The sequence below is a fragment of the Perca flavescens genome, chromosome 16, assembly GCF_004354835.1.
Source record: "Perca flavescens isolate YP-PL-M2 chromosome 16, PFLA_1.0, whole genome shotgun sequence".
NCBI classification, from domain to species: domain Eukaryota; kingdom Metazoa; phylum Chordata; class Actinopteri; order Perciformes; family Percidae; genus Perca; species Perca flavescens.
Window position 1 is genome coordinate 6641122 of NC_041346.1, and position 23130 is coordinate 6664251.

At 39.8% G+C, this 23130-nt stretch overlaps 1 protein-coding gene across 1 annotated transcript in view; it reads left to right on the plus strand.

Annotated features, from left to right (window-relative positions):
• Window positions 1-19234, plus strand: part of LOC114571289 (rac guanine nucleotide exchange factor JJ) — a 111613-nt gene extending 92379 nt beyond the window's left edge. Inside the window, exons 8-23 of the mRNA XM_028602173.1 lie at window positions 2065-2352; window positions 4276-4374; window positions 5075-5245; window positions 5338-5439; window positions 6297-6355; window positions 9076-9223; window positions 9315-9419; window positions 10702-10854; window positions 11662-11829; window positions 12518-12691; window positions 13564-13653; window positions 13777-13860; window positions 14582-14700; window positions 15704-15812; window positions 16452-16615; window positions 17245-19234. Coding sequence (XP_028457974.1) covers window positions 2065-2352; window positions 4276-4374; window positions 5075-5245; window positions 5338-5439; window positions 6297-6355; window positions 9076-9223; window positions 9315-9419; window positions 10702-10854; window positions 11662-11829; window positions 12518-12691; window positions 13564-13653; window positions 13777-13860; window positions 14582-14700; window positions 15704-15812; window positions 16452-16615; window positions 17245-17353 — 2142 coding nt within the window. The 3' untranslated portion in view covers window positions 17354-19234. The remainder of the gene's footprint in view (window positions 1-2064; window positions 2353-4275; window positions 4375-5074; window positions 5246-5337; window positions 5440-6296; window positions 6356-9075; window positions 9224-9314; window positions 9420-10701; window positions 10855-11661; window positions 11830-12517; window positions 12692-13563; window positions 13654-13776; window positions 13861-14581; window positions 14701-15703; window positions 15813-16451; window positions 16616-17244) is intronic.
• Window positions 19235-23130: the final 3896 nt, after the last annotated feature.

Consider the following 23130-nt stretch of genomic DNA (forward strand, 5'->3'; position numbering starts at 1 on the left):
CAAACTTTGATGTGTAAAATCACTGGAGTTCCCATTTAAAGCAACCAACTCAAGAGATTCTTGGGAAATCACAGAAAATGCAATGTTCCATTATGCTGTATCTACCGCTTGTGGCCACAGTCACTGCTGCCCTGCTCATTGATTTATAACATTGCCCACGATGATCTAATGCACCCAGTAATATTAAAGATATAGCTACCATGGTCTAAACTGCATAGTAAATGTATATTGTCTGTCATATCACCCACCACTATCTGCTACATGTGCTGCTCAGACCCCTGGCTAACAGTGTTTTGGGGATATGTTATTGTGTTCACCTCTTTCAGCATGCACCCAAGTACCCTTCCTACCAATCACCACTTAGTCCTCGCCAGACCACCAATGAAGAAGAGGCAGAGCAGGCCGGGAGAGCCAGTCCTAGGAAAGCAGCTGCAGGCCTGCCCCGCAGTTCAAACCTGCACCGAGCCGGGAGTGTCAAAAACCTGATCAGTAAATTCTCTGGTCCGGATCACGTCTCTTCTTCCGGTTCCTCACAGAGCCTCTCTTCTGGAACAGGACAAGTCCCAAAGTCTGCTTCTGTAGAGGCTCTCGAGTCTCCAAAGTCCAAGTCGAGTCCGTCCACACCGAGCGGCGTCGGACGAGACGAGAGTCCCGTTCCCAGCATCACTGTGACTCCTCCGTTAATGGGAACCAGTCAGAACGCGGCTCAATCAGCTCAGAGAAGCATCAATACTAGTCAGATCTCTGCCAGGATCGATTGTCCAGTAGGAGGCAGTTTTGAGAAGACTAATTCAGAACAGAGGAGAAAAACGCAAATCACAGACTCTGGTAGAGACTCAGTAGCTGACTCCGGCATGGGATCGGTAAGCAAAAACTCGGAACCAACAGTTCCGATGTCCTTGCATGAAAGAAAAAGCTCTGCATCTTCTCTGCGTGAAGATGGCCCCACAGCATGGCACTGCAGTTTTTTTTTTTTTAAAGGCATCTCCTTGCATGATTAATGCGCCGTTCCCAATCCGCATGGTGGCTCGAAAGCATGACAAACCACGGCACGATTCCAAAGCACATCCTCTTCAATCGTTCTAATCAAAATGGCCTCAAATCTCCTGGCCTCGCTTACAGATTAAACTCTCTCTTCTCGTTGATTCTTTCCCTGCAACTGAGCTTCACTTGTGGCCATGGTTGTCTTTGGCCTAAAATAATAACAACAACCTTCTCTATCGCTCTACAACTGCGTTGATTTTTTTTACTGCATGATTGCAGTAATTGTGACAAATTACAGTGATTGGATGTGAAACTTTTTGTGCATTTTTGCATTCTGTTTGCTTGAGTTTCTGTCTGATAATTTGCTTTGTGAGAAACAGGAGTATGCGCCATGTATTGTGGCCTATTATCTAAAGTATGTGCAAGGGTTGGACAAAGTCACTGTTTTGCAAGTCACAAGAAAGCCATAGCAAAGGCTATGAAGTCCGTAGTCAGTGACCGACATGTTCCAAGCCAAGCCCAAGGCCCAAATTTTGTGTTTCAAGTCATAAATAAGTGCATTATCTGTCTGTCTGCAATGCCAAACACAACTTTCCCTCCTGCTCACACAATGTGATTGCTGTTAAATTGATTCAAACTATATTTGTTCTCAGAAAATGAATTGATTCTCTGCACACTTTTAACATTTGGGCTTGGGGAGAATATCAAGTCATTTTAAGTCAAAAGGCTAAAGTCCAACTGAAGTCACGAGTCCTTGGGGTTAAAGTCAGTTTGAAAGTACTTTAGGTTTTTTTTTATCATTGTAGTAGATTTATGACTCGAGTCTGTATAAAAGACTATTTCTTATACAATAGATTCACCATCAGTGGTAAACCCACTGCGAGCACCCTGCCCAGCATCAAACAGCAGACAGAAAAAGCTGGTGAAAAGGTGGAACATTTACCAAATAAATAGTCAGATCACAAAGAAATCATTTTTGTGCATTTTTTGAGTGTTTTCACCCCTCCAGAAGATGTATTTTTAACGTTCATCCAGGTTTATTTCATCCGTCCTTCCCCACTTTCTTCCCGTCTCCTCCAGGAGTCTGAATTTGATTCGAACAAGCAGTCCGACAGCCCGTCAGAGGAGGAGCCCACCACACCCCGAGCTGTGCCGACCAGCCAGAACCCCAAGTATCAGCTGTACCTCAGCAATGAGCACAGGACCAACGGGTTGAGTGGCAGGGATGCAGATGGTCCGGGAGGCGGCGGGACGGTGGGGGAGAACGGCCCCAGGCTGACATGGGAGACCAACCGGCTGGGCATGAACCACTTTAAAGGGTCCCTGGAGTCCCTGGCCTCGCGGGACTGGGACACGACGCCTGACAGGGTGGGTGACGCGGACCATGGACTGACTGTGTGTGTGTGTGTGTGAGTGTGAGATTCCGATCAGGGAGATTAGAGGCAGCTCTTATAATAATCCGATATCTGTGATTCTAGAAACCCAAAACCAGTTATTTAACAGTGCCATCTCCTGAACAAAGCATTGTGGTTTTTCATTATTTTTATTGAAACCTAAAAGCAAAATTTTCTTAAAGCAAGTGAAAAGATCTTCTGGCAAAATGCAATTTAAGTTGTCATTCTCTTTCATTCTGGTGCAGCAGTCGTATTCTGGCTCGTTTGAAATGCTGATACTCACTGCTAGAAAAGTTGATTTCTCACTGCACTGGCAGAGTTCTTAAAAAAAGAAGACCTTTAGGACTTAATAATCAACCAAAGTTACTTGGTAAAGGGGCAGTTTGGTCTGGTTATTTTAAACTTTGTTAATACCCAAGTTTCTCACTGGTTTTTAGATCTCAAAATCCTCTAGACCCCCAAAAAGTAGTGTTATTATTTAAACTCCTTTCCTGAATCTAATTAAATCTTTATTTTTTTTTATAAAACTTCTCAATGCGATATGATTAACATACAGTAATACAGGAAATGCGAGAAAAAAAAATCAAAATCTATAATGCATTAGTTTATCTAGCATGAATCTTTCCAACTACTGCAATTATCTAAACAGACTCACTCACATACAAATCTTTATAATGCCATAATTCAGCTGAAGTGATACTTCCACAGCATTAGTATATACAACCTTTCCTTTCCAGTTATTGAACAGCGCCATCTCCTGGACGAAACCCACATCCTGTAATATTGTAGACCAACAATAAAAGAGATTTGGTTGAGAAAGTCTTAATTATATTATACAATGATACAGTTACCCTGCAGTCAATCAAATATACTACACCTTATTTGACATGTTTAAATTACAATAATTCATACAAGTATTCATTGTTCAATATATGCACCTGCTACAAGTAAATAAACTCATCTGTAATTTACCACTAAAATCATTTGTAAAATAATTTAAATTTTTTAACAGTTAGGGAACTTACTGAATGCATGTGAAATATATAATATTAGCGGAGTTGTTGCCCTTGTTTTCATAAATATAGCCGTTTACAGCGTTGTCTCTGCTTCTGTTTTATTAACTTTTTTCATGCAACATGCGACAATCGTTGCTGGATCTGCACTTGTGAATTTGCCTTCAGGCCGCACTTTGATTGTTGCCTTTTGTCTTTTCTGTCTACGGGCCCTATTGTAACGATCTTAGCGCACGGCGTGAAGCGCATGGCGCAGGTGCGTTTGGGGCGTGTCCAAACCCACTTTTGCTAGTTTTGACTGCGCAAAAAAAAAGCCAGGCGCGTTCTGACCTTGGCGCATTTCTATTATGATGGCGGATTCGCACCGTAATATTTTTATTTGTAATCTTTTGCATGTTTGTGTGCTACTGCGCTTCCCTGTGTGTGTGTGTGTGTGTGTGTGTGTGTGTGTGTGTGTGTGTGTGTGTGTGTGTGTGTGTGTGTGTAACAAGCATAGTGTGCGCACGCTGTGCATAAGCCTAGGCACATTTTACTAATTTGCTGTTAAAATAACAATGACATGCTGCACTATTGACTTTAGACCAGGTTTTTGTTGGTCAAAGGCGCAATCACTTCCTGCTGGCTCAAGATAGCAATACAGCAAGAATTCACCTGAACACACCTCCCTGTAAGACAGCAGGTGCATTTGCTATTTAAACGACGCGGGCGCTGGACGGGAAATTGACAACTGCGTCGGTCTTAAACTAGCAAAGACACTTTCGTCGGGCTTTGCGCTGCGCCGCACCAGGTGCAAGATAGGGCCCTTAGTATATGTCTTGTCTCTATCTCTCTTCCTATTGATTGGAGGTATAAAACCACTGTTGTGTTGTTTGATTTCTTTACAGTGGGGTGTTGTTGACAGCCCTCCCAGGGTGTTCAACAGTCCATACGCCACGGCCACCTCCATGGATTACAACCCCATGTACCGAATGTCTGAGTTCAAGGTTTGTAGTGGAAATACTTTCTTATTTCTGTATCTTACTTTCTTATTTCTATATCTTACAGAGGTTATTTTGTTTGTTTTAGTTCTTTAGGTTTTAGAAATGCTCCTATTGTCAAAAATCTACGAAACCCTTCAAATGCTTGAACTGAATTTTGAACTGAAGCCAATATTTTGTCCAAAAATCGAAATTAAAAAGCATGCAATTGCATCTGAGTGTTAAATCCAGCAAGGGTTACAATCAGTGAAAAAGCTAAGGAGAATTAAAAAATATTGCATTTATCCACACACATTCGCAGTGGCCCAAAAGGTTAGAGACTTGAGCTTGTGACCAGGAGGTCGTCGGTTCAATCCCTAGACCGACCGGATAAAGTCTGGGTGGGAAAAGTGAAAGAGCAGCGCTTTTTCCCCTCCCTCATCACCACCACTGACCTTGAGCAAGGCCCTTAACCTCCAACCGCTCCAGTGGAGCTGCTCAGTGGCCAGCAGGTCTGTCAGACTGTGGTTGTACAGCAGATCAGACTGGGCTGGTATGAATGTGTGCAACTGTATGAATGTGATCAAGGAACCTTCCCTGAATAAATAAAGCTTAAAAAAAGAAAAAAAATTGTGAGCTTCCAGGGCTGATCCCAGTCTCCGGAGGACTGTAACCAGGTACTCACCCTCCTCTGTGTCCTCCCTCTACCTCCACATAACATCTTCAGGGTCAGGGTGGACTGTCTCCTTCCACCTCAGAGATGAACATGTACAGCTACAACAGTCGCAGCACCAGTCCAGTGGGCATGGGCATGGGCACATCCACCCTCATCAGCTCCCGCCCCCGATTCTCCGCCTACGACACTCTGGTGAAGAGGAGGGCCGAGGTCAACAACCCCGTACGTTATCTCACACGCACACTCTTTCATCAGGTCAACACTTTATAATGTTTTTTTGCCCAATGATTAAATGTCTATTTTTTTTGCTTCAGGTTGTACCGACCCACTACAGCATGCGCTCTGCCACTCTGGGGGCGCCCAATAAAAAAGACTACATAGAGGAGTTGACCAAACAGCTGGATGCCTGCCAAAAGGTAGGCCTCACCTGATTCATTTTGGGGTTCATACATTACATTACATTTAATTTAGCTTATCCAGAGTGCATTCAAAGTGCATATGTGCATTCATCCATGAAGGTACAAACAGAACAGCAAGAATCACAAAGAAAAAGTACAGTAGCTTAAAGGAACACGCCGACTTATTGGGACTTTGTCTGATTCACCGTATCCCCCAGAGTTAGATAAGTCCATACACACCCTTCTCATCTCTGTGCGTGTTGTAACTCGCTTAGCACAGATCCTGGAGGTAACCGGCTCCATCTAGCCTACTGCTCCCATCTAGCTACTTGGGCGGAGGGATTTGCTCGCGGCACCTGAGAAACCCCGTAGTGAGGAGCAGAGAGTAGCAGTGCTTCGCCTTTCTGAGAATATAGTTCCCAGTGTGTATACGGTTAGAAGATGGCTGTGTCTCATGTGACGTTGTTATATGTACACCCTGTGACTATACAAATCACATCATGTAAATAGGAACATGTTGGCATTATTTTTTCACTTATTGGGAGCAGTAGGCTAGTTGGAGCCGGTTACCTCCAGGATCTGTGCTAAGCTAGGCTAGTGGTGGGTGCGTCGGCGTGTTCCTAAAATAAAAATAAAAAAAAGTGCAATTTTGATTTATTTATCCATCATCCTCTCAACTAAGGTACAGTCAGAGGAGATGTGTTTTCAGTCTGGGGCGGAAGAGGTGTAGACTTTCAGCCGTCCTGATGTCAATGGGGAGCTCCTTCCACCATTTGGGAGCCAGGGCAGATACGCATGTAATTCTGCTGTAAGAATAAAGTGTGTTACCACATGTAAGACAATATTTTGATGGTGCGTGTGTGTGTTCTCTTCAGCGTAACCAGTTCCTGGAGGCAGAGAGTGTGGAGATGGAGAAGGAGAGGAACCAGATAAGGTCAGTCATGATGCTGTTTTTCTTTGCTTGCTTTCTTTTTCATTTGGTTCTTTTTTTGCTGTTTTGTTTTCCTGCTTTCCTTCAAATTTGGTCTCGTTTTTTGTCTTTTTAAAGAGTACCTGAGAAACTTTTGTTTTGAGGCTTTGTCGCGTCCTTGCAGTAATGTAAGATGGACTCAAGGTTTGGTCGGTACAATGTGACATCACTGGTGTGTGTGTGTGTGTGTGTGTGTGTGTGTGTGTGTGTGTGTGTGGTTGTGTGACAGATTGGAAACCTTTTAACCAGAATATGTTGGTACAATGATGCCTTTCAGCTTAAATACTGCTTAAACACATGGTCTAAAATTCTTCAAATGCAAGTTTTTAACTTAACACTGAGCTGAAGGTCATTGTTTGACTGGCCTTTTCTAATTGGAATTTAAAGACTGTCTTGTAACCACACCCCCCAAGTGATGTCACAGTGTACTGACCACACCCTCAGTTCACCTCTACTTCACTGCAGCCTAGTGAGAACAGGATTCACAGTAGGTTTTAAAGGGGACATATCATGCAAAACAAACCGCACTTTTTCATTGATTGTGTACATATATTTGGGTATGTAGAGTACTTACCAATCCACAAACAATCCATTCATTCAACAAGCCACTTAGATTTGACTTCCCTTCCTATATTCTGCGATATATTGCAATGTGTCACCTATTTTCCAACTTCTCTGTCTGTTCATCTCACTTCAATTGTATTGCTGCAAAATGGGGATTGTCAAGCAGACAGACTGACCAACACATACACTACCGGTCAAAAGTTTGGGGTCACTTAGAAATTTCCATTCCACTCCATTCCAGACACAATACCTGCTGAGATCAGTTGTATTGTTTTTTGTAACCAGGGCAGCAGTTTTCAGATTACATTATGTGCTTACATAATTGCAAAAGGGTTCTCGACTGTTGTAGACAGAAGTGGCTGAAGAAACACTTGAAATTCATGCTTTTTGGTCTAAACGTCATACCCAAATTAAAAGTGGTACAGCTCCCATATACTTTGACACTCAGGGGTGTGCCTGATATCATTGGAAAGGTGATTGATGTGGGTTTGTTTGTGTATTTGAGAAGTGTTGTATTTTGTAGTTTTTTGGCTTTTTTATTTGCACTTTTCAAATAGAAATAAAAAAAAAACACAGACATATTTGTAGAAAAGAATTCATATAAAATCCATTTTTGAGTCTTTTAGCTTCTGAATTTTTTTCTGTAGTAAGCTGAGACGTGGCTAATGCTGTGTTGTCTGTCACCTGTCAGATGTGTTTACAGCAGTGTATTTTAATAATTTTACAGATTTATAACTTAGACAGAAATAAAAAATCTCCATTCTAGCCTCTGTAACTCTGTGTCAGTAAGGCCTAGAATCGCCCTGACACTTGTAACAAAAACTTGAGAATGTTTCCTTTCCAATAATATCAGGCACACCCCTGAGTGTCAAAGTATATGGGAGCTGTACCACTTTTAATTTGAGTATGACGTTTAGACCAAAAAACATGAATTTCAAGCATTTCTTCAGCCACTTCTTTCTACAACAGTTGAGAACCCTTTAGCAATTATGTAAACACATAATGTAATCTGAAAACTGCTGTTCTGATTAAAAAAACAATACAACTGATCTCAGCTGGTATTCTGTCTGGAATGGAGTGGAATGGAAATTTCTAAGTGACCCCAAACTTTTGACCGGTAGTGTATATCATAAAAGATCGATACTTGGCATCCGTGTATCTATACAGTATTGCCACGAAAATATCGCGATACTATGCTGTATCGATTTTTTCCCCCCCCACACCTAATCTCCACCCACGGCTAGAGAACTGCCTTCGTAAAGGTGCGCCATATTTTTCTCGCAAGCCAGACTGGCCTTTATGGGGGGGGGGCTTAAAGAAACAGGCACTAAAACAGAGCATTTCAGACAGAGGGTGAATACAAGTGTATTCAGACAGACAGTATGAGAAAATAATGGTGTTTTTTAACATAAAAAAAAAAAAGTTACAGCAGTAACTCTGAGGACCCCCCTGTTGAAGATCTCTGTTGTGTAGAAACCCAAAATACAAGAATGGACCTGAAAATGAGCATAATGTGTCCTTTAAGTCATCCTTAAACTCCTGTCGTTCCTTGGATTCACTCCTCTCTGTCATCTAATGCTTTGGCTGCATTGAACGTGTAACATATGCGGATCGATCGCGGAGCGGAATGTGGACTTTTAACTGGCTACACCTGCTGCGCGCACACACACGGCGCAGAAGTGTGTGAGTCACAGGCGAGACCGAGAGGTTTTTGCTTTAGGATTGTTGTTGTTTCTTCAGTTTGTGGAGCCGGCACAGTGCTGTGGAAGTTCAGTCTACTGTCGGCTATCGGTAGTTTAATTTAAAAGAATTAGAGACACTTTATGATCCATTTCTGCGTAAATAAATATAAATAGAAGACTGTTCTATTTTTATGCTTGCAAAGCAGATCTCTACAAAGCAAACGCACCACTACGTGCTGCTCTCATGCCTGGTGTGGCCAGTTTCATTGATTATAGGGGAAGCTGGTGTTGGAACATCCGCTCTCTGCATACGTTACGCGTGCAATGTCAGCCGCCCATCAGTGTAAAAGTTAGAGTTTGACACATCCCAGTCTGATAACTGTCTCTGTGTGAAGGTTTGAGATGACATCCCAGTCTGATAACTGTCTCTGTGTGAAGGTTTGAGATGCGGGGCCTGCTGGTGAACAACGAGGACCTGCTGAGGACCAACACTCAGCTGACCAACGAGATGAAAAGGATGCGAGAGCAGATGATAGAGATGGAGAGAGAGAACCAATCCATGGGCGAGAGATACCGAGAGATGGAGGTGCGAGCAGATGCGTGGATGGGTGGATTCACGGATAGAGTGATACTCTCGTTATCCATGTGTTTGCGTGACTGACTCTTTTCTCGTGCAGATTGAGGTGAAGCAGGCCCGGGACATGATGGTGGAGGCCAACACTCAGGAGTACGCCTTCAATTACCTTCAGCAGTCCCTCAACAACAAGATCCAGGACACCGAGGTAAACAGCAGCTTCTAAAATCTTCTTCTTCTAAATCTAACTTCCTGTCAGTTGATGTCATTTACATAGCCAACACTGCAACATGTAATCAGCTTGGGGCCATTTAGAATGTTTATGTTTACAACTGTGACATGGTCTATAGAGCTCCAGGCGTCACGTGACTTGACTGTTTACGCCGCCATTTTGGCAGGAAAGTAAGTGGCAAAAACGAACGTCGCCAGCACAGATTTCAAGCCGTCTGAGTTCACTGCGCACTTTAATTCAAAAGACATAGACAGCTATGACCTTGATGGAATAAACATTACTGATCCCAATAGCCAGTGGCAGGCCTTCAGTACTATCCTACAGCAGTTTAACTACTTTTGAATGACCTCGCCATGACACTAGGACATTATCTTGTGGAATAAAGTGATTTAACACAACGCTCAACACCTAGAGAGTTTCAATACACTATTGCTGAGACATGAACACACGGTGACTGAAGCCATCACTTTCATAACCTGACTCCGCCAGATGGATCGCTTCGCATTTGCTCGGCATATCCATCTAGGAACTTTCCGTTGTAGAACTTTTGGGAAGGGGCGAAAATACTGGTTAGCTGATTGGATAAACCATCGGTCTATCACCACCTATAGTTGGTGATAAACGGGCCAAATCAAACTCTTGCCACTCTTACCAGTCGGGTAAAGAGCAAAAGCATTTTTTCCTCCGAGAAAAGCCTCCAGTGTTGTTTTTTTGCTCTTCTTTCAATGAAGGAATACTTTCTAATTTGGATAAAACTTGCGCGATAGCCACGCTCATCTCATCCGTGGAAGCTGCCGCGTTGTTTAGACTGAACGGTCGTTTCTCGTTGCGTCGCGCCTAAACCCGCCTCAAAACCAACGCTGATTGGTCGGTCGTTTGGCGAACGGCTCCAAATTTTCTGTATCACTAGCCAGACTGATCTGCGAGTGGAAAACTGGAGCTCGCGAGATCAGGACGGTCTCACGAGGCTACCACTTTCATGCAGTTTGACAGGATGCTGCAACTTTAGTCCAAATTAATGTAATTACCAAAGAAACAACAACAAACTTGCTTGATCACAAAGCAATCAAAACCACAAGTAACACTTACACAGTATACACAGTAAGTCACTCACGTTATATGAGGAAGCTGAACTCTGTGTGTGTGTGTGTGTGTGTGTGTGTGTGTGTGTGTGTGTGTGTGTGTGTGTGTGTGTGTGTGTGTGTGTGTGTGTGTGTGTGTGTGTGTGTGTGTGTGTGTGTGTGTGTGTGCTGTTCAGGCGAACCTGGAGAAGCAGACGCAGCACGCCAAGACGCTGTCGGAGAAGTTGTGGCTGGTAGAGAGACAGCTGGAGGAGATGGAGGTGGACAGAGACACCAGAGACAAGAGGTCATCTGACCTCAACAGCTCCATCCAAAGACTGGAGACAGAGGTACAGAGACAGAGATGCTCTCACTAGATCTTTTACAGGGAACTTTCCTAAGTCTGTTTAAACCTAAGTCCATATTCAGAAAAAGGCTCAGAGAGAGGAGACTTGCTGTGCTTGGACTGAAAAATCTCTGTTACTCTTTTGATTAATTGGAAAAAAACTTATTGGACATTTACCAAATCAACACACTGTCTATTCTTCTCATTATCCGTACCATTTTAATAAAAAATCATTCTTGTATCAGAGGCATTACAAGAAATTCATGTTTCATTACCAGGGTTCTCGCAGGGTCTTGGAAAATAAAAAAATCTTACAAAAAACATACTGATTTTCCATTATATGGCAGTAAAATTGGCATTAAACTTAATCCTAGGTGGCCTTTAAAACCAGGAAAGGACAACACATACTTGTCATACTGCAATATTAAGATATCCCAAATTTAAGACGATATCTACGCGCATATATTGATATCAATATATAGCCAGCCCTAAGCTGATGTTCTTTTCTTTTTTGCAGTGATTTGTTTAGTTATATACCAATAACCCTTAAACAATTAGCAGTAGGATAGTGTCAGCATTTTTGTTTGTAAAATTAGAACTCCAAATACAAATATTCATGGTGGTTATCAGCTTCCATACTTAAGTCGGGTCTGGTCACCAAAAAGAGGTTAATGAAAGTCCTAAATATCACAACACTCCCATAAGGGATGCTAATATGACACTTATTTGGAGCTGCCCTGGTAAAGCCAGGTAAGCCCAGATGTGTGTTATGTACCTACAGATGTATATATGTGTGTGTGTGTGTTTGCAGCTGGCGGAGGCCCAGCAGGTGTCCACGCAGGCTACAGCCGAGCTGAGCCTGCAGCAGAAGCTGCGGGAGGACGGGCAGCTGCGGGTGGAGGAGCTGGAGGAGTCTCTGCTGGAGAAGGAGCAGGAGCTGCAGAGACTGCAGCTGCTCGTCAGCAGGCTGCAGGGAGAGGTACGCTCGCTGATCCAGCACCAGTCATTTCACACCAACATGCTATATGGAATATATTTGGATGCAGGCCTTTTTAACCGTCTGATGGTTAAAAAGGGCTGAATCCAAATATATTCGACTGTTTGGATATTGGTCGGGTAGGCATTCGATTTTCTATTTTGAGATTCAAATAGTCTCGCGTTGCCAGACCTTCCTCCACAACGCTGCAGAGGAAGGTCTGGCTAGTGCACAACACGTTCCAGGATTGTGGGCATCTCTTTAAACCAATCGCAATCGTTTTGGGGCGGCGCTAAGCGCCCGCAGGTACGCTGGCTTTGCAAAATAGCCTTCGGGAAGGAACTTGTCTTGGTGGAACTTGTTCAAAGGTTGTTTTAGTCGTGCAACAGGAAACTAAACTCCGATTGGACAGATAGTCTAGCTAGCTGTCTGGATTTACCCTGCAGAGATCTGAGGAGCAGTTAACCATAGTCCTCAGATATCCACCAGAGGTTAGTTAGTGCTACATTGGGGGGGGTGGGTGGGGGGGCTTAAATAACCCAACAGGACGTCACACAAATGGTATATAAGTGACACTCCCACCGCCCGCATGTGCCCTGAGACCTGATCAGTCTCTTCCCCCCGAGAACAGTTTTTGACGTGTGTGTGTGTGTGTGTGTGTGTGTGTGCGCGTGTGTGTGTGTGCGTGCAGGTCTCTGGTAAGCTGATTGATAAGGAGCAGACGCTGGAGGAGGAGATCCAGCTGAGAGAGAGGATCCAGCTGCAGTGTAAGCAGGCGGAGAGGATGGTAGATGACCTCCGCATGGAGCTGCACAGCACCAACCAGGCCAAAGATGACCTGGCCAAACAAGTCAAACAGGCTCAGGTAATAATAATAATAATAATAATAAAGCGTGATTTATGCAAAATATTGCGAAGGCCAAATTACCAAACTTGAGGCTTCAGAACGGCAGCCCACAAATGGGTGACGTCACTGCTGCTACGTCCATTATTTTTAGTCTATCTAAGTCTATTTATATACTTGATACATTCATAGTTTGGGCTCTTAGATATAAAATACATTTGAAACATGTAGGTTGAAATATCCAACCTATCACATGCCTGTATGAAGAATAAAGAATATCAGACTTTTTCTTTAAATAAATTCAACTGTAATCTAAATCTGAGCTACTGTTTGAGCAGCATCAACACAAAAGTATATATTAGTATATCAACCTGTATGGGATTTTTAGACTGTTAACTAAGCTGACAGTGACAAAAAAATAATCTAGAAGATGAAAAATTATTTTTGATTTGGGAATTCATTAATAAAAACACACCTTATTTTATGTCCTGAATTTTTCTTCCTGGAAGTAAACTCTTTTGTATTTCCAGCTGCAGATTAAACAGTATCCACAGTGTGTTTGCATACATGATGACCTAATGATTCAAACAGAGATGTCCATTTGAATTAATCAGTCATGCAAACCATCAGAGTTTGGGGTTAATGAGGTATTAATCATGCAAATCCTGTTTAGCAATCAGCGTGCTAATTCCATAATCCCAAATATTCATCATGCCGCTATTTCTGAAGATACTTAATCTGTGCCATTTCTAAATAACCTGAATGCGTTCTGCTGATGACAGACGGTTGACCTCAGATCAGTAGCCGCCTGACCAAAAAGTTTAGTCTACTTGTTTGGACGATGATTTTTTTAAAGTTTTAAACTCTTCTTCTTCTTCTTCTTCTTCTTGCAGGAGAAGATGATCGACCTGGAGAGTGATCTGGAGGAGCTGCATGAGAGCGAGCAGAGATGGGCCGCTAAACACAAGAGAAGTATCGAACAGGTAAACGCACACTGGAAACAGGAAGAAGTGAACTAACTGAAATAAAAAATCTGTCATGTCGACATCCAAGAGTGACTTTATTTGGAGAGTTATTAAGACGTGTGTGTGCTGCGTTTCTGTCAGACCGAGCAGCTTCAGCTGAAGCTGATTCAGGAGAAAGATCTCAACGACCAGCTGGAAACTGAGAAGGCCACCATGGAGAGACAGGTAAGAGTGTGTGTGTGTGTGTGTGTGTGTGTGTGTGTGTGTGTGGGGGCTTGTTTAACTATATTTGTGGGGTCCAAAAACTGGGAGTCCAGTATACTTGTGGGGGCAAAATGCTGGACCCCACAACTTTAAAGGGCTGTTTGAGGGTTAAGACTTGGTTTTAGGATTAGGTTAGGGTTAGGCATTTAGTTGTGATTGTTAAGATTAGGGTAAGGGACTAGGGAATGCATTATGTCAATGATGGGTTTGTGTGTGTGTGTTTGTATGAGAGTGTGTGTGTGTTCAGTTCTTTAAGCCTACATTTAACACAGTTAGGCCCTCTTTCTCAACACCTCTCTCCATTTCTCTGATATGATACACTGAGATACTAATACTAATTTAAGTTTCTTTTGTTTTTTTCAATCAGAAATTTTTTTACAAACCAGATTCTTTTTAAATGACCACAACATAACAATTATTTTTACCAGGATTCTTAAATTATATTATTTTATTATTATCATCATTATTATTATTATTATTACTATTATTATTATTGTAAAATCTACTTGTCAGTGCCCTCTGGTGGACAAACTGTGTATAGGAGACACTGCTTCTAAGCGTATACCTTTGACATTTCTGTACTATGTACACAGTGCTTGTAATACGCTAATCTTTAATAAATCTCTCTCTCTTCCTCTCTCTCTCTCTCTCTCTCTTTCTTTCTCCCCCCCCCGATGTGTAGCTGCGTGAGCTGCGTCTGGAGGTGGAGGAGCTTCACAGCTCCAGAGTTCAGGAGGACGTCATCTCCCGGGCGGAGAGCAGAGTCAAAGAGCTGGAGAACACTCTGAGGACAGAGGAGAGGTCCGTCACGTTCACCTTTTTAAACACACCTCCGTTCTACCACTGTCTGCAGGTGAAATGCGACGTATCAGACATAGGCACGAACGGGGACGACACGTTACAAAAAAGCGCCACCGGCTTGTACCGCGATATTGTGGGAGGCGGGTCACTGTGTGGTCTCTGCGTTTCACTCCCTTTTTACTCAGGAACCCGCTTAAACACAGTGTAGGACACACACTCTACACACTTCTGTTGTGAACTGCTTTTCACTTTCTGATGTATCAGGAAATGTTCCCATGCTGTGCATTGGCACAGCATGGGAACATTTCCTGTGCATACACGTTAAACCATGGTAACCAAGTGATATGTTGCATAAATATAGCATATGCATTGGATTTATTGTAGTTTAGCTTTTGAATTCATGTTAAAATCACATATCTACTAGACATATATAAATCAATATATCAAGACATTCAACAACTACCGGCTGACATATGTACTGTACACTGTTATTACCTAATCAAGGCAGACCTATATGAGTAATTGGACTTGTAAACTGCCTTATATTTGCCATGGGTCGTTAAACAGACAGATGATCAAAACCATTGCTGTGTTTTTTGTAGATTTTAGCTTCATTACTTCAAATCGTGCATAGTTTTTATATTTTATCAGCCATTGTTTAAAGGCAAGACTTTAGGTATTTGGACTATAGCTTTGCTGCTGTTTCCTGCTGTTTTTTCACCTAGCATTTGGCGCGTGGTCGGGTGTTAATTTCAGGCCTTGGTTTCCATTTCATTCTGTACAAAATGAAAATGAATTTGCATATACTATTGAAACGTGAGTTCGGCACTCCAACTCCCTCAGCAAACACGACATTTACCGGAGTTATAAATTGCAACATCACCTCAAGCACGTTTTAAGTCTGTTCATGGATTTTAATTTCAAAATGGACAGAATGGCTGCTTTATCAGGTGAAAATGTGCAGACACACAGGTATGTGCTAATGTGTTTGTGTTGTGTGCAGGAACAAGTCTGTTCTGACAAACACCATCAGTAAACTAGAGAGGAGGATCAACGAGCTGAGCGATCAGATGGAAGAGGAACACCGGATAGCTACAGAGCAGAAAGACCTGGTACGCACGCAGACACACACACACACACACACGTTTGTTTCACTATTGTTGTGGGGACCATCATTGACATAATGCATTCCCTAGCCCCCTTACCCTAACCTTAACCATCACAACTTGTAGAACTCATGGTAAAACTGTAACTTTGTCCAGTTTATTTTTCCGAGGCAAATAGAACGTTCAGCTACATGCGGGGTCTGACCATGCAGTATTTGTTACTATCACCTAGCAACCATCTCTACTAGGGCTTGTGACGATAACCGCATCGCTGCAATACCGGCGGTGACCTTACACTACCGTTTATTAAACATTTTTTTATTTATTCTTTTACTTTTTGCTCGCGGAAGTTACAGGAGAACAGATAGTGTGATATGAAATATAATGAATCATTGTGTAGTTATCCTCATCGACTGTCTTCTATCCTAGCCGTTCAAAAAGCAGGCGCTCACTGTTGAGCTCTATTACCACCCAGCTCCCATCGAATGCACTGGTGCCACCGAACAGCAGCAACCAATAGTCGAGGGCATGTTTGAAGCGTTTTGTTGATGCATGTGTTTTTGTGTCTCCGATGTCACTGTTAATAACATGTCCGCCCAGTCCTGTCTGTCCAAACTAAGCGTAGCTCTGTGATTGGTCCTCCAGATGACCCAGAGGATGCGCTCTCTGAAGCGCCAGCTGAACGAGGCGGAGGAGGAGACGAGCAGGAGGGAGGCGCAGTACCGCCACACCCAGAGAGAGCTGGCCGAGGAGAGGGAGACCAACAGCCGGCTGCAGAGGCAGCTGCTCGACCAACACCTGCAGACAAAGTATTAATATTAAGTATATCATTTTCGGCATTTCATACTACTCGCTACGGTAGTCGTGCTGTGAACGCGACATATGCTTCCCATTTAAATACATTAGTTTACATTTTCGTGCTGGCCACCACGAAAAAAAATTTAAAAATGTCTTTGTGAACACGAATCAATAGATTAAATAACTTTCACGAACTGCCGTGAGACTGGGTTACACACACACACACACACACACACACACAATGGACAAGTCGGAAATCAGAAGGGGAATTTAATACTCAACCCCCACAGTTGTAAAAGTAGAAATACTTGAATGATGGCTTTGTAGTGGATAGATTTTCTCTCAATGACTCATCATTTGGCATCAGTATGGTTGCTATGGTTACGAGTAGTTAACGTCACCTGCCAACCGAAGCGATTGTTGTTTTAGATTATTTTTTGGGGCTTTTTTTTTGGCCTTTATCTGATAGAACCGCTGAAGACAGGAAAGGGAGGAGAAAGATGACATTTTTCTGTAGCCACGGTGCAGATTAGTTGCCACTACGTTAAAAGGCACAAATACATGTACAGTATGTCACAGTTACATTATTTTCGTGGCACAAAATAACCCAGCATGTCTCTCTGTCACGTCTCTCTAACAGGCGTAAGGAGACTCTGACGATCCGTCAGACTCTGGACAACCTGAAGTTGGACCTGAGCATCGACGACGAAGATGACGATCATCTCACAAACAATGTCTCCAAAGTGTAAACCCTCATACACCACGCCTTCTTTACACTGACAGTGCAGTTAGGGTGTGTGGTGACAGGTGGGACTTTCTCTAAACCTGGCACACCCACTTTACTACAGTCAGAGACAGGAGGCATCTGCAGGTTGAACAAGACTACATCCATTCTTCCAGAAAAGAAGCATAAATGCTCAGTGTTGGGGAAGGTTACCTTTCCTAAATGTAATAGGTTTAAAGATGACTAGTTAACCTGAATTTGTGGACACAGAATTCCCACCGAATTACACATTTTTAAAAAGATAAAATACAGCTCAGAATGTTAACACATCTGCACCTCCTGCAGAAAAACAGTCTGCTAAAGTCTGCAGATTTTCATTCTGGATCACCGCTGAAAACTGTAAAAATAAAAAAAGAAGCAGATTCCGTTTGGGTCTGGTAATAGGTACCGTTCCTATTTTAATTAATTTAATAAAGTAATGTAACATATGACAATTGATTACTTTTTGATTACTTGTCTAAACAAATGTTTGAAGGCAAGGCAGACTTATGGCAGTTTTTACAAATAGCTTTCTCACTCATTGTCTCTGATGCCATCTCAATGGAAAGAACGATGCTGCTCATGCTGAGATTACAGGAGAGCCATCGATCCATCTTGTCAGTGGACAGTAACCGTAAACTTTATTCCTCCGTATTGTTTTTTTTAAAATGTCACACTGATCATGTGTGATGTAAATTAGAGGCAGTGTCGCAAAGCGGTCGACTGCAACGCTGAAAAACGACTAATAATGTTTAAATGTACATACAAGCTTATTTAACATTGAAAATAACTATATCTATGCTCCTCACTATTAGGCTTTGGGGTCACTCGCAGACAGTATGAGAAACGGATTTGAATTTTAAACTAAAAACATGATATTTTACCAAATCTATGAGGTATACTGATCTACAGTATATTCTCTATATATTCTCTATAATTAGGAATTACAAATCCCAAAGAGCAGTGTAGAGAGAAGCTCCTGGTGGACTCAGGCCCATTGTCGTTGCACCTTCCAACACTGAAGTCAAATGCCTCTTTTGACATGTTGAGCGTCACCGCTCTTCTTTTCTATTACATAGAATATTACATGCAATCACATTCGGCTCGTTTGCCAAAGAAAGTTAATGTACAGAAGTTTGGTGCAGACAGATGCTGACAGACCTAAAAGAAAAATGTACTAGTGACTTAAATTCATAAAGGTGCATTGTAATTTTTTTTTTTTTTGTGTTCTTGTAGTTGCTGTTAAAATGAGGTTTAAACAGCCTGATGTAAATTTTGGAGTGTGAATTTCCAATTGCACAAAAAGCGCTATGGCCTTAAAGTCTGAACGGATACTTTTAACTGCAACACACTTCATTTTAGAAAAGAAAGTCAGACACTCAAAGAATCGCTGGTTCTTGGTAAATTTGACAAACTTCTCTGATTTGGCAGAGTTTGTTTTTATTTGCTGGAGCTTTGGTTTTAGTGCTTTTTATAAGGATTTTCCATGTTAGAGGCTGTTTGGTTTAGCGTGTGTGTAACGCATTCATCTGCACTATATGAACATATTTCACGCTGGTTGTTGACATATCACACGGTAATGACACATAACTGCAGAGGAGGGATCTTTGGATGTGACTGTAGCTGTCACTGACAAAAAAAACAATTAAGAGTTGAGAAAAGTAAGATTATTTATATTTTTGTGTTTGTTATTTTTCTGATTGAATTTTCTGTATTTTTCCAATTACTTGTGGGGCAAAAAACTATTTTAGAGAATGAAATGTATGATTTTAGAGTTTAGTTTCCGGTATTTAGCAGGCTTGCTGCTGTATTGAGGAACTTACTGTGCCTCTCACATACAGTATCTGTCCATGAGTTAAGATTTAAGGGATAAGATTTTAACTGTCGGTAAAGAAGACCAAAAAGAAAATCTCACTTCACAAATGGCGTTAATATGCATCTTTGTTAATTGTGTTTTATCGAAATTAACACAAATATTAAAGAATGTTTGTTTACTTAAATAGTTTTTGAATGTTTAAAAGTGCAACCGCTAAGACGTTTTAGCTCTCAGAAGTAGAGAAAGAGGCAAAATAATAATAGATCGTGTTAGAAACACAGTTTATATGCTATGTGGTTTTCTGTACCATCCTCTGTTAAATGTTCTTTTTGAGGGAAAAAACAGATGGAATATTAACATGGCTGGGTTGTTAAATTTTAATAATCAGTAAAAAAGAATTAGAAATTATTCTCAAATATTTTAATAATCAGTAAAAATAATATTATATAATTAATTTGAAGGAAAATTCTCCCTTCTGATTGAGTTGGGAGTAAATGGAACCCAGCCCTGTTCTAACAGTCCTCTGCATGTTCCCTGCTTGAAGAAGGTCTGTCAAATGCATTCAGATACAATTTGACTTCTCTGTTATGTTTACATTTGTTGGTGTATTTTGCTTTCTTTTTGGAAACCACATGACATTTTCATATGTTAGCTGTTGGGAATTTGTACTACAGTGTCACAAGTGGTTTTTTGAGTTCATCTTTCTCATAACAAAAAGTGACGGTGTCTACAGATATGTAAAAAGAAATAGATTTCATTGACTTATTTTTATAACTTCAAATTCTACCGGTTCTGCTGTTCTCTCTGTATTTATTTTTCACATTCTCTCTTTTGGTGAGAAGTTTCTTAGTACAAAATGCAAATAAATTCTTCTCCACTGTGAATTCCGGATGTCGCTCGTGTTTTTTTTAAGGAAAAATCTGTTATACAAACATCAATATCTGGCACAGCTGATAATGACAAAGTGATAAATGAGTCATAGTATATTATGTCCAAAATAGTCATAGTATATTATGTCGAAAAAAGGGATAAAAAGTCATAGCATAGCAATTCGAAAACAGTCATAGTATAGTATGTGGAAAAAGTGATAAAATAGTTGTAGTATAGTATGTCAAAAACAGTCATAGTATATTAAGTCGAAAACAGTCATAGTATAGTATCTTGACAACAGTCATAGTATAGTATGTGGAAAAAGTGATAAAAGAGTCATAGTATGTCGAAAAAAGTTATATTAAGTCATAGTATTGTAAGTCGAAAACTGTCATAGTATAGTATCTTGACAACAGTCATAGTATAGTATGTCGAAAAAGTGATAAACGAGTCATGGTATAGTATGTCGAAAAAAGGCATAGTATAGTATGTGGAAATAGTGATAAAAGAATCATATCATAGTATGTCGAAAAAGGTGATAAATGAGTTATAGTATATTGACAAAAAGTATAAAATGTTCATAGCATAGTAAAAGTCAAAAAAGTCATTCATAGTATAGTATGTTGAAGAAAGTGAAAAATGAGTCACTGTATAGTATGTTGAAAACAGTCATATGTTGAAAAAAGTGATAAAATAGTCATAGTATGATAAGTTGAAAACAGTCATAATATAGTATGTTGAACACCCTATTAGTATAGTATGTGGAAATAGTGATAAAAGAGTCATAGTATAGTATGTCGAAAAAGTGATAAATGAGTCATAGTATAGTATGTCGAAAACAGTCATAGTATAGTATGTTGAAAACAGTCATAGTATAGTATGTCGAAAAAGTGATAAAAGAGTCATAGTATGTCGAAAAAAGTTATATTAAGTCATAGTATAGTATGTCGAAAACAGTCATTGTATAGTATGTCAAAAAAACTTATAAAAAGTTATAGCATAGTAAGTCAAAAATAGTCATAGTATAGTATGTTGAAAACAGTCATAGTATAGTATGTGGAAAAAGTGATAAAAGAGTCATATTATAGTATGTCGAAAAAAGTGATAAAATAGTTGTAGTATAGTATGTCGAAAACAGTCATAGTATATTAAGTCGAAAACATTCATAGTATAGTATGTCCAAAAAAGTGATATTATAGTCATAGTATAGTATGTCGACGAAAGTCATAGTATAGTATGTGGAAAAAGTGATAAAAGAGTCATAGTATAGTATGTCGAAAAAAGTTATAATAAGTCATAGTATTGTATGTCAAAAACAGTCATAGTATAGTATGTGGAAAAAGTGATAAAAGAAAACAGTCATAGTATAGTATGTGGAAAAAGTGATAAAAGAGTCATAGTATAAAAAAAAGTTATATTAAGTCATAGTATTGTAAAGTGATAAAAAAGTCATAGTATAGTATGTCAAAAAAACAGTAGATAAATGAGTCAAAATAGTCATAGTATAGTATGTTGAAAACAGTCATAGTATAGTATGTGGAAATAGTGATAAATGAGTCATAGTATAGTATGTTGAAAAAAGTGATAAAAGAGTCATAGTATAGTAAAAGTGAAAAAAGAGTCATAGTATAGTATGTTGAAAAAAGTGAAAAATGAGTATAGTATGTTGAAAAAAGTGATAAAAAAAGTCATAGTATAGTATGTGGAAAAGTGATAAAAGTCATAGTATAGTATGTCGAAAAAGTAATAAATGAGTCATAGTATAGTATGTCATAAAACAGTATAGTATAGTAAAAACAAAAAAAAAGTATAGTCATTGTATAGTAGTATGTTGAAAACAGTCATAGTATAGTATGTCAAAAAAGTGTATAAAAAAATGAAACAGTCATAGTATAGTATGTCGAAAAACAGTCATAGTATAGTATGTTGAAAAAAGTGATAAAAGAATCATATTATAGTCATAGTATAGTATGTTGAAAAAGTGTCATATGTTGAAAAAGTCATAGTATAGTATGTATAGTATGTGGAAAAAGTGATAAAAGAGTCATAGTATAGTATGTCGAAAAAGTGATAAAAGAGTCATAGTATAGTATGTCGAAAAAGTGATAAAATCTTGACAAAAGTCATAGTATAGTATCTGGAAAAAAGTGATAAAAGAGTCATAGTATAGTATGTCGAAAGAAGTGCTAAACGAGAAATAGTATAGTATGTCGAAAAAGTGATAAAAGAGTCATAGTATAGTATGTCCAAAACAGTGATAAATGAGTCATAGTATAGTAAAAAAGTCATAGTATAAAAACAAAAGTCATAGTATAGTATGTGGAAAAAGTGATATGAGTCATAGTATAGTAAGTCAAAAACAGTCATAGTATAGTAAGTGGAAAAGTGATATGAGTCATAGTATAGTAAGTCGAAAAAAGTCATAGTATAGTATGTTGAAAAGTGATAAAAAAGTCATAGTATAGTATGTCGAAAAAGTCATATAGTATGTCATAGTATAGTAAGTATGTTGAAAAGTCATAGTATAGTATGTTGAAAAAGTGATAAATGAGTCATAGTATAGTATGTTGAAAACAGTCATAGTATAGTATGTGGAAAAAGTGATGAAAGAGTCATATGTTTGTCGAAAAAGTGATAAAATAGTCATAGTATAGTATGTCGAAAACAGTCATAGTATAGTATCTTGACAACAGTCATAGTATAGTATGTTGAAAAAGTGATAAAAGAGTCATAGTATAGTATGTTGAAAAAGTTATAAAAAGTCATGGTATTGTATAAACAAAAGTATAGTAAAAGTGATAAAAGTGAAAACAGTCATAGTATAGTATGTTGATAGTAAAAGTATAGTATAGTATGTTGAAAAAAAAATAAAAAACAGTAGTATAGTATGTCGAAAAAGTGATAGTGAGTATAGTATAACAGTGATAGTAGTCATAGTATAGTAAGTGAAAAAGTATAGTAAAAAAAGTCATAGTATAGTATGTGGAAAAAGTGATAAAATAGTCATAGTATAGTAAGTCGAAAAAGTCATCAGTATAGTATGTTGAAAAAGTGATAAATGAGTATCATAGTATAGT